General features: G+C 42.1%; 1 protein-coding gene across 12 annotated transcripts in view; it reads left to right on the top strand.

Moving 5' to 3' along the window:
- HELZ (helicase with zinc finger) overlaps window positions 1–14,196 on the top strand; it is a 182,608-nt gene that overhangs the window by 63,369 nt on the left and 105,043 nt on the right. For all 12 annotated transcript variants that reach the window (XR_016223506.1, XR_016223505.1, XM_051825839.3 and 9 more), the window contains one exon: window positions 2,684–2,951. Coding sequence is in view for 10 of the 12 variants with exons in the window: in XM_051825839.3 (XP_051681799.3) it covers window positions 2,684–2,951 (268 nt within the window). In the remaining 2 variants the exon portion in view is untranslated. The remainder of the gene's footprint in view (window positions 1–2,683; window positions 2,952–14,196) is intronic.

Raw genomic sequence — 14,196 nt, 5'->3', positions numbered from 1 at the left:
CACAATGGCCAGGGCTGGGCCAGGCTGAAGCCAGGAGCTTCATCTGGGTCTCCACTGTGAGTGGCAGGGGCCCAAATACTTGGGCCCTCTACTGCTGCTTCTCCCAGGCCATTAGCTAGGAGCTTGATCAGATGTGGGACAGCTGGGACACGAACTGGCTCCCCTGTGGGATGCCATAGGCAGTGGTTTTACCTACCGCACCAGAATGCCAGCCCCTTAAAATGTATTTATAATTTCTGCCTGTCACTTGTCAGGATAACAAATCCTTAGGTTTGTCATTTCTGTCAAGATTGCCTTGAGGTTTATTATTACGAGGGTTGGTTATTAAATCAGTGTTAAACTCTCCCTGAATAGTTTTATGAATATTATTCCTAACCTGGTCACTTTTCATATTTCCAGAGTGTTTTTCACTTTAACTTAAATCCAGGCTGAAGAACAGTTCATACCAAGGGGGAACAGGCCCAGGCTTCCCTGAGCAGTGCCTGTGTCTGGTATAGATGTTAGTGGGGGCCACACGTGCTGCATGTGTTGGGGTGGCAGTGCGCCCCAGGAGTAGTCATGGTCAGTGTCCCCTTGAGGGACCTTGCTTCTGTCTCAAGACACGACCTCCTTTCAGCACTGAGGTCAGGTGGCACATTCAGCAGGCCTAGCAGGTTGCCTCTTACGATGAGAGGAAGGGACGTGGCGGTGTGACTCAGGTTTAGATGAGGTGGGAAAGATATGCGGTTTCATGTGAAGTAGATTACTGGTAGTCACTGGCCGTGACTCTATGATGTCTTGATGCTAGTGCACCTGGATTATTTTCAGGATTCTTGTGCTATTTACTCCCTCTCTTGCACTGCGTTTGTAGTCATAAAAACATAGGTGGGTTAAACTTTAACATTGAGAATTGTTTTGAAGGTGTGCTACCTGCTGAAAATGAACTCAAGGTGGGACTCATGGCATACTATTGGTCGGGCCACTTTTCCCAAAAAAAGACCTCTAGCCCAGAGTAGAAAGACCTTCTGTGTAATTTGGTTTGCACATAAAATAGGTAATACAAAAAGCTTTTCAAATTGTCACAGCTACTTCAACAGTTAGGATTAATTAGTGGCTCTTACCATGTATGAACAGAATATTGATCTAGGCAAGGTCTGAACCAATTTAAGTAAAATTTAAAATTATGAAATAATCTCTATCCCTAAAGACTAGTAGATATCTTTTTGCTGTATACTAAATAGAATCCTTAAATAGTGTTTACTTTTTATTTATTTTTAAAGAGCTGATTTTTTGGTGTCACTATAATGTTGCTATTTCTCCTTCTGACTTTTGAATTAGGGCTGAAAATTATGTCTATCTTTGCTTTCTTGATAATATTTAGCATCTGACCTTTAATGATAGTATTTGTATAATTTAAATGTTTTGTTTTTAGCTATGATCTGATGAGTGAATGGCAGGACCCATTTTTAGAGTGATTAGGAACAAGACTTAGTCGATTGGCTTTAGGAAGCTTCTGCTTGTGGAAGCTATTGCAAAAACTAGCAGTCAGTCCAGAGTATTTTAAACATGTACATTTTAATGAGAAGACCGATTTTAATCTTGCTGTATTTGTGTTTGAGAAATAATAAAACTCATGTGGAAATGCCTTTTGAACGAGCAAAGGTTAGAAATTAGGGCCTTTATAGTTTTAGATTTTATTTTATTTTTATTGAGATCTTAGAATTTGTTATTTGCTATTCATGACAAATTTCACTTGGTAGTAAGTTTACTTACATGTTAACATTTAAATATTTGCAAAATCACTCACTAAACAAGACATGGCCATTATACATATGTGCCTATTTCACAGATAGTTTAGGATATCTTCTTAAAACTGATCTTGCCCTGATGAGTTAGTTGAGCAACTCTTTACTTCTTTTGGTTAAAATTAATTTTTCTAGGCATATGCATGATCCACCCAATTGAAAACTCACATGCATTCTAGATATGAGCAGCTGGGAGCCGACCTGGGGTTCAGGGCTTGTTACAGTGGCTTCCACACTGTGCTAGAATTGGGCTACGATCTTTCAGAGGTGTTGGAAATGGAACATTCATTTTGATGCTGTGCTCTACTTTGAGGCTAAAATGGAATTTTGGAACATGTCATTTGAATGACATCTGATCACATTTTAATGGGGGAATTAGCTGTGTTTTAATGAATGTTTTCTAAAAGATTTTTATTTGTAGTAAGTTAGCTTTCAGATGGTTGTCCTTTACCACATAAGGAAAGATTTAACCTTTCCAAGGTTTTTGATCCTCTCTTTCTGTCATGCGGCAGATACTGGTAGTTTGAGGTGACAAGTGATTGTCATCTGATGAAATTTATCAAATGAAGAATTTATCCTATATGCTTCTTGCAGATTAGATTTCTCTTGAGTTAAATTCCAAATGTTAATTTGTATTTTATAAATGTTAACTATTTGTGGTATGTCCAAGCCTGATGTTAAAAAAATATTTTTTCTTATATGGGTTCCTGTTGATGTTATTTTGTTAAAACAGACAAATTTCTGATATGGAAAAAATATTCTGTCAATGTGTTTTTGTATTATTTTGTCTTTAAAAATATTAGCTCTAGCATATAAAATCACTTATCAAAATTGTGTTAATTTACTTGGGAATTTTAATCTCGTGTTCCTTTATAAATGTGTTTTCTGTTTCCATTTAGATCTTGAATATCTGATGCATGCAAAGCAGCAGCTGGTGACCACAGCCAAGCGCTGGGACTCTTCTTCTAAGACTATCATAGATTTTGAACCTAATGAGACTACTGATTTGGAGAAGAGCCTTCTTGTCAGATACCAGATTCCACTGTCTGCTGACCAGCTGTTTACCCAGTCCGTTTTAGACAAATCCTTGACCAAGATCAACTATCAGTCGCGGTTGCATGACCTCCTGTATATTGAGGAGATAGCCCAGTACAAGGAAGTCAGCAAGTAAGTTACGGCAGAAGCACTTCTTTTTCAAGTCTCCCCTTTGGTGGCATTAAAAATGTATTTATTTAAGTTTTTTTTTAAATGTTTTAAGAGATTCAAAATAGTTCATTGATATAATTCTACGAATACAATATTCCTCTCCTCCTTCCCTTCTGCGCTTCTTTCTTTCAGTTTCTGAGGTAACTTTTTTTATTTTAAAGTTTTATTTATTTATTTACTTGAAAGAGTTACACAGAGAGAGAAGGAAAGGCAGAGAGAGAGAGAAAGGTCTTCCATCTGCTGGTTCACTCCCTAGTTGGCCGCAATGGCCAGAGCTGTTCTGATCTGAAGCCAGGAGCCAGGAGCTTCTTCCAGGTCTCCCACACGGGTGCAGGGGCCCAAGGACTTGGGCCATCTTCTACTGCTTTCCCAGGCCATGGCAGAGAGCTGGATTCGAAGTGGAGCAGCCGGGTCTTGGACAGGCAGCCATATGGGATGCCAGCGCTTCAGGCCAGGGCATTAAACCACTGTGTCACAGCACCGGCCCCAACATTTTTTTTTCAGGATTTGTTTATTTGTTTGAGAGGTAGAGTTTCAGATAGAGAGAGGGAGAAACAGAGAGAAAGGGCTTCCATCTGCTGGTTCACTCCCCAAATGGCCGTTGTGGGGCTATGCTGATCCGAAGCCAGAAACCAGGAGCTTCTTCCAGGTTTCTCATGTGGGTGCAAGGACTTAAGCCATCTTCCACTGCTTTCCCATTAGCAGAGAGCTGGATCAGAAGTGAAGCAGCTGGGACACAAACCAGCACCCATATGGGATGCCGGCTGGCGCTGCAGGCAGAGGCTTAGACTACTGCACCACAGTGCCAGCCCGAGATAACAGATTTTTGATTTACCTTACAATCAAGGTTAATGCTTCCAGTCACATTTTTAATTTTGAAAACTGAAGAATGTGTAACTCAAGACAGGTAGGAAAATGGTTGTTGTTCAGTAGCTATCTTTTATTCTTAAATGAAATATGAGCTTTTTAAGAAAAGAATCGTGTCCTGCTCATCTTGGTATCCTCAGTGTGTAGTACATAGTTCATTTCCCCAAGACTTTACCAAGAATCTGATGGGGCTGGGCACCATGCCATGGGCGCCATGTGCTGCGACTGTAAATTTGTCATTGCTGCCTAAAAGGGCATTTCTGCCCATACCAGTCATTGCCCGCGTGCAATGAATATTTGTTGAATAAATATACGACAGTGGATGGAGAACACCACGTGTCTTGAAAGTTATTTTAAGAATGAAATCATTTAGATCTTCAGGAAACCAGTTGGATAATAAAAGTGCTTTCAAGCATTTATATGTGCTTGAACATACTTTACATTTTACCTATATACCACAGGTTATCAATGCTTAAGTTAAAAACTTATTTGAGTTATTTAGGAAAAATAGTCTTAGAAAGATTGAGTGAAGAAAATGTTAATGAATAGTGTTATAGTGTTTGATAGTAGCTTTCTTTTAGATAAAATGAGATAAGCCTTAAAAATTAAACCCTGGGGCCAGCGCCATGGCTCACTTGGTTAATCCTCCGCCTGCGGCGCTGGCATTCCATATGTGCACTGGGTTCTAGTCCTGGTTGCTCCTCTTCCGGTCCAGCTCTCTGCTGTGGCCCAGGAAGGCAGTGGAGGATGGCCCGAGTGCTTGGGTCCCTGCACCCGCATGCAAGACCAGGAGGAAGCACCTGGCTCCTGGCTTTGGATCGGTGTAGCTCCAGCCATAGCGGCCATTTGGGGGATGAACCCACAGAAGGAAGACCTTTCTCTCTGTCTCTCTCTCTCTCACTGTCAAACTCTGTCAAATTAAAAAAAAAATTAAACCCCAATTATAAGGCATGGCTATAATTTTATAAGTATTTTTTCTTGTAAGTATAGTCTAACTAAAATATTTTCCTTCTCTGATCTGCTTATTGGTCCCATCTGATTAATATTAATAGATTCTGGTCATTTATTAGGAGTATAGTTAGAAAAGAAGAAGTGAAAACTTTGAAGATAACCTTTGTTACACTATTTATGGATTAAATATGATTTTACTTTCCAAAGTATCTAATTTCTTTTTTTTTTTAAGATTTATTTATTTGAAAGAGTTGCAGAGAGAGAAATGTTCCATCCCCATCTGCTGGTTCACTCCCCAAATGACCGCAATGATCTGAAGCCAAGAGCTTCTTCCCGGTCTCCCACGAAGGCACAGGGACCAAAGCACTTGGGCCATCCTTCGCTACTTTACCAGGCTGTAGCAGAGAGCTGGACTGGAAGTGGAGCAGCCAGGTCTCAAACAGGCACCCATATGGGATGCTGGCACTGCAGGTGGTGGCTTTACCCACTAAGCCACAGCGCCAGCACCCAAAATATCTAATTTCCAATTAGACACATTGAAAGTTACAAAGTTAGGGGGAAGGCCTTTGGCCTTGCTGTTGAGACTGCTGGGAGGAAGCACAGGTCCCACATCCCAGGGCCTGGCTCTGGCTTGGGGCTGTGGTTCTGGCTACTGAGTCAGCTTCTTGTAAGTGCAGCCCCTGAGAGGCAGTGGTCATGATTCTGGTAGGGGATTCTGTGCCCCTGTGGGGGACCTGGATGAGTTCCTGGCTCACAGATTTCAGATGTCCAGAGGTTTTGGACATTGGATATTTGGGGAGTGAACGAACAGATGGGTGCTCTCTCTACACCCCCCCCCATGCACATTATTCACTGTGTTAACGTGCATGTCTGTTGTTTACATTATTATATGGTCCTCTTCCTTAGGAAAGAACACTATAGTAAATTATAAATATTGAGGTGAAATAGAATTTATAAGCTTAACAGAGTCTTGGAGAGTACTTTTGAGTATTGTACTAGAAATTTAGGAAAAGATTATATGTTGACACATAGTATTTGTTTAATATTTTTCAAGTTTCTAAGTCATTTGATTACCTTATAACTTAAAACTAGGGGTTGGGTGGTTCATGGTGTGGTGCAGCCGATTAAGCCAGCACTTGGGACCCCTTCATCCCTTATCAGAGTGCTGGTTCGAGTCCTGGTAACTCTACGCTTTTGACCCAGCTTCCTGGTGGTGTACCTGGAGGCAGCAGATGATAACCCGGGTCCTTGGGTTCCTGCCACCCATATTGGAGACACAAATAGAGTTCCTGGCTGATGGCTTCAGTCTGGCTCAGCACTGGCTGTTGTAGCCATTTAGGGAATGAACTAGTCAATGGATGATATCTGTGTATGTGTGTGTCTTTCCATCTCTTTCTGTCACTTGACTTTGAGATAAATAAATAAATCTTAGAAAAGAAACTAAGAGGTACTAAAAACTCAGTAATCAAAATGGATATTTAAAAACGTATAGGAGCTGTATGGGCATGCCGTATTACAGTGCCATTTAGAGTTCCAGCTGCTCTGCTTCCAATCCAGCTCCCAGCTGATGTGCCTGGGCAGTTGTCAGACAATGGCTCTAGTATTTGGGCTCTTGCCACCCTTGTGGGAGATTTGGATGGAGTTCCAGGCTCTTGGTTTTGGCTACTGTGGCCACTTGTGGAATGAACCAGTAGATGGAAGATCTTTTTTTCCCCTCTCTTACTCTGCTTATCAAATAAAATAAATCTTAAAAAAAAAAAGAATTTATAATTAAAGACCAAAAGGCTTTTGGATTGTTATCTTAAAAATGGAAGCTTGTGGGGAAGCAGTGTGGCGTGGTGGGTTAAGCTGCAGCTTGGAACACCCACATCGAAGTGCTGGTTCCAGTCCTGTACACTCCACTTCTGCCGCAGCCCCTGCCTTAGTGCGCCTGGGGAGCAGAGACCACGACTGCAGTACTGAGTCCCTTCTGCACATGGGGGAGACCCGGAGTTCCTGGCTTCGGCCTGGCCCAGCCGCAGATGTTGTGGCCGTCCTCCCACTCCAACCCCCCTCTCCTCTCTGCTTCATTCCTTCCTTTCCCCCCTTCCCCTTTCTCTCTCTCTGAAATAATCAATCAATCAGTCTCTTTTAAGAAATGCCCTTAAGATATGGAAAGGAAGAGTGTGGTAAGACAGAATGTAGACAGTGTGGTAAGATGAGTGCTAAGACAGCTTACAGTTTTTTTAATAGTAATATCTGAGTTTTCTCATTTTTTTAAAAAATAGGGAAAATTGGGTCATAGTTACTGACTTGAGTAGAGGTATTGAATCTAAATCAATAGGATCTTTAAAAAAAAAAAAATCTGAGTGCTGGTGTGCAAGAGCGCTCCCCTATCCACTGGTTCATTCCCCAAATGCCTAACAGAGCTCGGCCCAAACTGGGAACCCAGAGCTCAATCCAGGTGTGCCATGTGGCTGACAGGAACCCAGGTACCTGAGCCGTCACTGCTGCCTCCCCGAGTCCACATGAGTGTGAAGCTGGCGTCAGGAACTCTGATCTGGGAGGCAGATGCCTTCAGTTTTTGAGGCCAAATGTTGGGTCCAGTAGTATCACTTTTGATTTGTTAGATATACTAACTATAAAAGAGGTTTTAAGAACCTTAGAAGTGAGAATTTATTACAACAAGGTTTTTTTTTTTTTTTTTTTTTTTTTTTTGAATTAAAGGTTTATTTATTTATTTGAAAGAGTTACACAGAGAGAGAAGGAGAGCTAGAGAGAGAGGTCTTCATCCTCTGGTTCACTCCCCAGATGGCTGCAATGGCCGGAGCTGTGCCGATCCAAAGCCAGGAGCCAGGAGTTTCTTCCAGATCTCCCACGCGGGTGTAGGGGCCCAAGGACTTGTGCCTTCTTCTACTGCTATCCCAGGCCATTGCAGAGAGCTGGATCGGAAGTGGAGCAGCCGGGACTAGAACTGGCGCCCATATGGGATGCCAGCGCTTCAGGCCGGGGTGTTAACCTGCTGCGCCACAGCGCTGGCCCCTGGACCATCTTCTTCAGCTTTCTCAGGCCATAGCAGAGAGCTAGATTGAAAATGGAGCAGCCGTTGGAAAAGGAATGCTGGCATCCAGACCGCAGCTTTTCCAGCACCAGTTCCCTACAACAAGTTTTAATATATAACTTGTAAATAGTTATTGTGCAAGAAAATTCTGTTAAATTTCTGGTGATACTCTCACCCAAAAGTAACCCTGGATGTGAAGGCTGATTGAATTTAGCAGGCTTATAAAATTTAGTAAAGTATGAGGCTGGCATTGTGACATAGTGGTTAATGGTGGTGTGTGTTAGTGTCCCAGCTGCTCCACTTCCAATGCAGTTCCCTGCCAATGGCCTGGGAAAACAGTAGAAGATGACCCAAGTACCTGGGCCCCCACCAGCAACATAGGTGACCGGAGAAGCTCCTGGCTCCTGGCTCCTGCCTAACCCGGCGCTGGCCATTGTGGCCATCTGGGAAATGACTCAGTGGATGGAAAATCTCTCTGTCTTTCTCCCTTTCTCTGTAATTCTGACTTTTAAAATAAATAAATCTTTAAAAGAAATTTATTGAAGGGTAAGACAAATGTAGTACACATACAAAGAAGGAATTCCTGTTAGTTGTCTCACAGTGTATCTGTAAGTAGATAGACAAGGGACAAATCACAGGTGTAGATTGTGAAGATTTTCAAAAGTGGCAGAGTTTCATATTGTTTAAAAAGTTCATTTTGTTTTCTCCTTTAACCTTTAAATCTAATATTTATGTGCATTTTAATATTGCCTTAGGTTTAATTCACGTTTATTCTTTAAGAACAAATAATATAACATTTAAAAAAATGGATTTGCAGGAGATCTTCATGCAGCTATAAAAAAATACATGTATTAAAAACTGTGATCTAGTGCAGGGTTCAGCAAACTTTTGCTATACAGACCAGATAGTAAGTATTTCAGAGTTTATGGATCCTTTGAAATCTTGTTTATATATCCTCTTTTGTTTTGTTTCTTTGTAACATCGATTCCTAGTCATGGGCTATAAAGTCTGAAGGTTGGATTTGGCCCTTCAGTCATCTGGCTTTATGTGTGATTGGGTCATTTTGCTTGTCTAATTGGTACTCCAGTTAGACTAGAACTGGGAAGAACATTCTGTTGTAGTTTGACAGTGATGTTTTGTATGCACTGAAGTATGCCTGTTTGTGACATTGTAGTCAGAACTGCCACATGATTGGTGGGATGCTTCCCACTGTCTAGGGAATGCGTCAGGCATTTGACAGTTTAAGTAGAATATTGCTAATCATGAAAGTGGTATCCAGGGAGTTCATACTGGTTTCTTGCCTTTTGATGATAAAGGATTGCACCACTCCTTTTACATGGTTTATCTTCACACTCCTCCTTTAAAGTAGGTTGAATGAAAACTCTCCAGATGAGACAAAATAAATTTTGGCTTGAGCCTGGATTTTGTAATTGAAATTTTGATATTTTTAAAACAGATGATTTTTTCGAAGCATTCCAGAAATTAAGATGCCTTCTTATGTTAAGTTTTAGTGTGAAATATGTATTAAGTAGTAAGGATAGTGCATTTCATTTAAGTTTTAGAAAATGCTTCTGAGTTCTTTTGAGAATTTTTTTTCTGTTTCTACTTCACTTACCCTCAGCCACATGATGGTGAGCAATCAATAACAATTCTACCTTGAAGTGAAATCTGTTTGATTCTAAGAGATACATTTTCAAAAGAAATTGACTTTAGCTGAAGCGATTGTGTCCATTAAATTGTGCCAGTGGCATGCCTAATTGGGCCTTTGTGCCTGACTTATCAGTCCAAACAGCCGGCGGGAGAGGAGGCCTAGTGTGGGATGCACTTTTCATCCTTAAGATGGTGTGGAACTTCTGTTGATTTCTTCTGGGTTCAGTTGCTTTCCTTCAGTAAGGCCAGGGATTGTTTTATTACTTTGTTGATTTTTGTCATATAGTCAGAAATTGTATGAAATGAAATTTACTAGATAGCTTTGAAATTTTTAAAAAGGTTTATTTTCATATACTTAAAAGGTAGAGCAACAGATGGTGAGGGGGCAGGGGAAGAGATGTATCTTCTGTCCACTGCTTCACTCCTCCGAATGCCTATGATAGCCAGGATTGGGCCCGGCCAAAGCCAAGAGGCTGCACTTTAGCTGTCATTGGCTGCCTTCCAGGATGCAGAAAATAGAGTGACTGCTGCTCAAACCAGGGATGTGGGCATTGCAAGTGGTGGCTTAATCTGCTATACTACAACAGCTTCTCCCTAAAATTTCTTTTAGATTTATTTATTTGAAAGTCAGAGTTACACAGAGAGAGGAGAGGGAGAGTAGAGGAGGAGAGAGAGAGAGAGAGAGGGAGGGAGGGAGGGAGGTCAGTCGGTCAGTCGGTCTTCCATCCACTGGTTCATTCCCCAAATGGCCGAAATTGCTGGAGCTGTGCTGATCCGAAGCCAGGAGCCAGGAGCTCCCTCCAGATTTTCCCACACTGGTGCAGGGGCCCAAGGACTTGAGCCATCTTCTACTGCTTTCCCAGGCCACAGCAGAGAGCTGGATTGGAAGAGGAGCAGCCGGGACTTGAACTGGCGCCCATAAGATGCCAGCCCCGCAGACACCTAAAATTTTTTTAATGTTAAAATATCACTTAAGTTTTATAGAGCAATATAGCTCATCTGCCAGAAGTGTGGTTTTATATTCACTGAACATTTGGTTGTCTATTATTCTAGCATTCCTCAAAAGGTTAGGAATTATGTAAGTTTTACTTAAGTTTTTTGATGTTAAATTGTGACTTGCAACAATGGAAGAAGTTTTTCTTCTTATAAAGAAATAACTGTTAATTATAAGCTATACTTTAGGTATTTCCAAGTTATTAAATTATTAAAAATGCATAATTGAATACCTAAGAGAGACTACTAATGAAATTTTAGTTTTTGGCTTATTAATCTTTCAGAAAAATTAGATATTAGCAGCAGTAACGTCTAGAAAGTCTGTTATATCTGCATCTTGAACATATAGTGAACCTTCTGTGGGAGGAGCTGTATTTTTTTTTTTTAATTTCTACACCTGTTTCTGTTGATTTTTAATATATATATATTTATTTATTTGAAAGGGCTACAAAGAGAGAGGAAGAGACATGCACACACAGATCTTCTACCTATTGGTTCATTCCCCAGATTCCCTTTGTGGCTAGGACTGAACCAGGCCAGGAGCCAGGAGCTTCATCTGGGTCTCCCACATGGATGCAGGGGCCCAAGGACTTGGGCTGTCTTCTGCTGCTTTTCCTAGGCCATTAGCGGGGAGCTGGATCAGAAGTGGAGTATTGGGGATACGAACCAGTGCCCATATGGGATGCTGGCACCACAGGCTGCAGCATTACCTGCTACCCCACAATGCCGGACCTGAAAAGCTTTAGTTCTTGAATTTTCTAGTGCCTCTCCCTCAGGAGTTTTGTTGTAAGGATCTCTTGTTGCATTTAAACTATGGGGTTAAATTTTTTTCACGCCTGCTAAGTTGTGATCAAGTGTTTTGGAATGATGCCTTCTAAGCTAGGTGTAATAATCAAACTTGAATATGTTGTCTAAAATATTTGAGAGGTATATTACAGAATTTCAAGAATTTGTTTTTGGAGAATAATGTGGAGTAGTTGAAATGGGAATGTGGTGCCTGGAAACGATCAAATTATTGTGAAAATGTTTAGCTAGTTCAATGAACAAAATTTACCAAGATTTCTAATAAATATTAGTTTCTAGGCTAGTCACTGCTGATTCTAAGGCTTTTAAGGTATGTTTCCTTTGTAATCCAGTGGAGACAGACCCATAATGATAGGTGTGTAATAGAAGTGGAATGCATGGGGACTCCACAGGGGAGGCGCCTAGCCCCGATTAGTTGGAAGAAGCAGGATGGTCAAGTCGGGAAAGAAGTCATGTCTGCTTTTGGGAACAGATGGGATTTGTGCTGAATTTTGAGGGGAAAAAAAAATCTCACTTCTAGGATTAGATTTGTCAAAGTAAGAAGTAGGGCAAAAGTATTCTGTTATAAGAAACAGGATAATAAAGAGCATAGCAGTTTTAGGGGGCTGGCGTGGTGGTGTATTGGGTAAAAGCTGCAGTCTGCAACGCTGGCATCCCATATGGGCTCCACTTTGATCCTTCTCTCTGCTATGGCCTGGGAAAGGAAATGGAAGATGATTAAGTCCTTGGGCCTCTGCATCCATGTGGGTGACTGAGAAGAAGCTCCTGGCTTTGGCTTCAGACCGGCCCAGCTCTGGCCATTGAGGCCATTTGGGGAGTGAACCAGCAGATGGAAGACCACCACTCTCTCTGTCCTCTCTCTCTGTAAATTCTGCTTTTCAAATAAATGAATATTTAAAAAAATTCAGGAAAGCTGCAAATCAGTTATTATAGCTGCACAGGAGGGTGCTTTTGTGGTGGTATGCGAGATAGAGGGGAACGAGGGCTGTTTAAAGCTTCCCCTCAGAGCTGTGGCAAGCCGCTCATGCTCAGACTTGGCGTTTCACCAGGATCGTCTGATGGTGGTGTGATGAGTAGATTCGAGGCAAGAAGTCAGGTTCAACGCTTGTTGCAGCCATTAAAGTCCACAGTGTGGAGATGCAGATGAGTTAGGAACCAGCCAGGCCTGGTGATTATATGATGAGGAAATGCGAGTCAGCCAGAGCAGCAGGGTTCAGGGTGGCTTGGTTTCTGATCTGGACACCAGGGTGGGTGGTAGCACCATTCTTGTGTTGCACAGTGCTTAGGAGGATTGGTTTGAGGGTCACACTGGGAGGTCAGATGGTGATTCAGGTTCGCTTAGAGTGGGTTTGGAGAGCAGGCATTAAAGGCATCTGCCTGATGGTTGGGTTTAAACCTGGGACGAGAGGTTCACAAGAGGGCAGCCTCACCAGGGAGGGTAACAAGGGGGTAGCTGGAGCTGTAGTCTGTGGTTGATCTCTCCTGGAGAGGGAGGAAGAAAATTACAAGAGTACATCTTTATGAAAGTCATGAAACAGGGAGTTTAAAGAAAAGAGTTGTTGGGGGAAAAAAGGATGAAACAAATTTAACCACAGAGACCACAAAGAGAGAAAGAATGCACTATATCTTCTCTCTGAGGAAGATTTTATTTTAATTTAAATGGAAGGTAGAGGACAGAGACAAACACCAGCGAATCTTTTTCCATGTCTTTTGTCCTTGAATGCACAACAGATGAAGCTGTGCCAGGCTGAAGCCTGGGACCTGGAACTGGGTCTCCCATGTGGGGGGCAGTCACCCAAGTACTTGAACCATCATTGCTGTCTTCCTGGGTCTATATTATCCAGAAGCTAAAATCCAGGGTTGGATGTGGGTATCCCAAGTGGTGTCTCTAACTATTACATAGTAGCCAAATACCTATCCCTAAAATGCTTTTAAAAAGTGCTTTTATTCCCTCCTAGGATTTATATTACTTTCTTTATAAACTACATACAAAAGGAGATCTCAAAAGAAAGTTCAGGCCAGCACCGTGGCTCACTAGGCTAATACTCTGCCTGCGGTGCCGGCACTCCAGGTTCTAGTCCCAGTCAGGGCGCCGGATTCTGTCCTGGTTGCTCCTCTTCCAATCCAGCTCTCTGCTGTGGCCCTGGAAGGCAGTGGAGGATGGCCCAAGTGCTTGGGCCCTGCACCCGCATGGGAGACCAGGAGGAAGCACCTGGCTCCTGGCTTTGGATTGGTGCAGCGTGCCGGCCGTGGTGGCCATTTGGGGGGTGAACCAACGGAGGGAAGACCTTTCTCTCTCTGTCTCTCTGTCTCTCTCTCTCTCTCTCTCTCTCACTGTCCAACTCTGCCTGTCCAAAAAAAAAAAAAAAAAGTTCAGTAATACCAATAAAAAATAGCCTTTTCTGCAAATGGATGTATAGATTTTGAAGCAATTTAGTTTTTTCACCTGTATTTTTTAAACTTTGAAAGATAATGTTCCCCTTACTTCCTTTCATGTTCTCAGTACCATTTCAGAATGGCAAAGAACTGTCACTTAGTTTAAATCTTTCTTTTACTTCATATTCCTTTACTATGCAAATGAATCTAGGGGGCTGGCGCTGTGGTGCATCCAGTTAAGTGGAGCACCACTTTGAGTCCTGCCTGCTCTGCTTTCAGTCCAGCTCCCTGCTAATGTGCCTGCGAAAGCAGTGGAAGATGGTCCAAGTACTTGGGCCCCCAACTACCAGTTTGGAGTTTCCCTGCTCTTGGCTTAAGCTGGCCCTGCCCTGTCTGTTTGCAGCCATTTGGGGAGTGAACTAGCCGATGGAAGATAATCTGTCCCTCTGTCTCTCCCTCTCTCTCTGATGCTTTGTCTTTCAAATCAGTCAATAAATAAATTTAAAAAAAAATCTTGGTTCTCTG

The sequence above is a fragment of the Oryctolagus cuniculus genome, chromosome 17 (genome assembly GCF_051225735.1).
Source record: "Oryctolagus cuniculus isolate XC-2025 breed Fujian yellow rabbit chromosome 17, ASM5122573v1, whole genome shotgun sequence".
In the NCBI taxonomy this organism is placed as follows: Eukaryota; Metazoa; Chordata; class Mammalia; order Lagomorpha; family Leporidae; genus Oryctolagus; species Oryctolagus cuniculus.
This window is presented reverse-complemented; position numbering and strand designations above follow the sequence as displayed.